This window comes from Lipotes vexillifer, unplaced genomic scaffold, assembly GCF_000442215.2.
Source record: "Lipotes vexillifer unplaced genomic scaffold, Lipotes_vexillifer_v1.1 scaffold1011, whole genome shotgun sequence".
Lineage (NCBI taxonomy): Eukaryota > Metazoa > Chordata > Mammalia > Artiodactyla > Lipotidae > Lipotes > Lipotes vexillifer.
In genome coordinates this window covers 812,097-812,987 of record NW_006787698.1, presented here as the reverse complement: position 1 = coordinate 812,987, position 891 = coordinate 812,097, and the positions used below count along the sequence as shown (strand labels likewise).

The 891-nt window shown below is 74.0% G+C and overlaps 1 protein-coding gene across 1 annotated transcript in view; it reads left to right on the top strand.

Moving 5' to 3' along the window:
- SEMA6B (semaphorin 6B) overlaps positions 1-891 on the top strand; it is an 11,862-nt gene that overhangs the window by 10,631 nt on the left and 340 nt on the right. Inside the window, exon 16 of the mRNA XM_007460726.1 lies at positions 329-885. Coding sequence (XP_007460788.1) covers positions 329-885 — 557 coding nt within the window. The remainder of the gene's footprint in view (positions 1-328; positions 886-891) is intronic.

Below are 891 nucleotides of genomic sequence, written 5' to 3'. Positions count from 1 at the left end.
GGGGGGGGGGGGCGGTACTGGCTTCCGTCAGGGCTTGGGAAGGGCAGGGGGCCCCACTTCCGTAGGGAGGTGGGAAAAGGACCGACAGATGGCGAGGGGGCGCTGGGGACCGCAGAGAGAAAGGCCAGGAGACAGATGGGCAGACAAACTTTAAGACAGATGCCAGGGGACAAAGAGATGGGCAGACGGGCGTTGAAAGGGTCAGAGAGGCGCCACGAAGCAGAGAAGCAGACAGACGTTGAGTGCGTAAACTAGCCGGAGGCCGCGAGAGGTGCGCAGGGGACTGTCCCCGGCCGGGCCCCTCCTCACACGCCGCCCTCCCGGCCAGGACTCCTGGGGGCCAGCCTCTCGGAGGAGCGCGCCGGGTTGGTATCGGTGAACCTGCTGGTGACGTCGTCGGTGGCGGCCTTCGTGGTGGGCGCCGTGGTGTCCGGCTTCAGCGTGGGCTGGTACGTGGGGCTCCGCGAGCGGCGCGAGCTGGCCCGCCGCAAGGACAAGGAGGCCATCCTGGCGCACGGGGGCGGCGAGGCCGTGCTGAGCGTGAGCCGTCTGGGCGAGCGCCGGGCGGGCGGCCCCGGGGGCCGGGCCGGGGGCGGCGGCGGGCCCGGGGTTCCCCCCGAGGCCCTGCTGGCGCCCCTGATGCAGAACGGGTGGGCCAAGGCCACGCTGCTGCAGGGCGGCTCCCACGACCTGGACTCGGGGCTGCTGCCCACGCCCGAGCAGACGCCGCTGCCCCAGAAGCGCCTGCCCACCCCGCACCCGCACGCCCTGGGCCCCCGCGCCTGGGAGCACGGCCACACGCTGCTCACGGCCTCCCTCTCATCCTCCCTCCTGCTGCTGGCCCCTGCCCGCGCCCCCGAGCCGCCCCCCGCGCCCGGCGAGCCGGCCCCC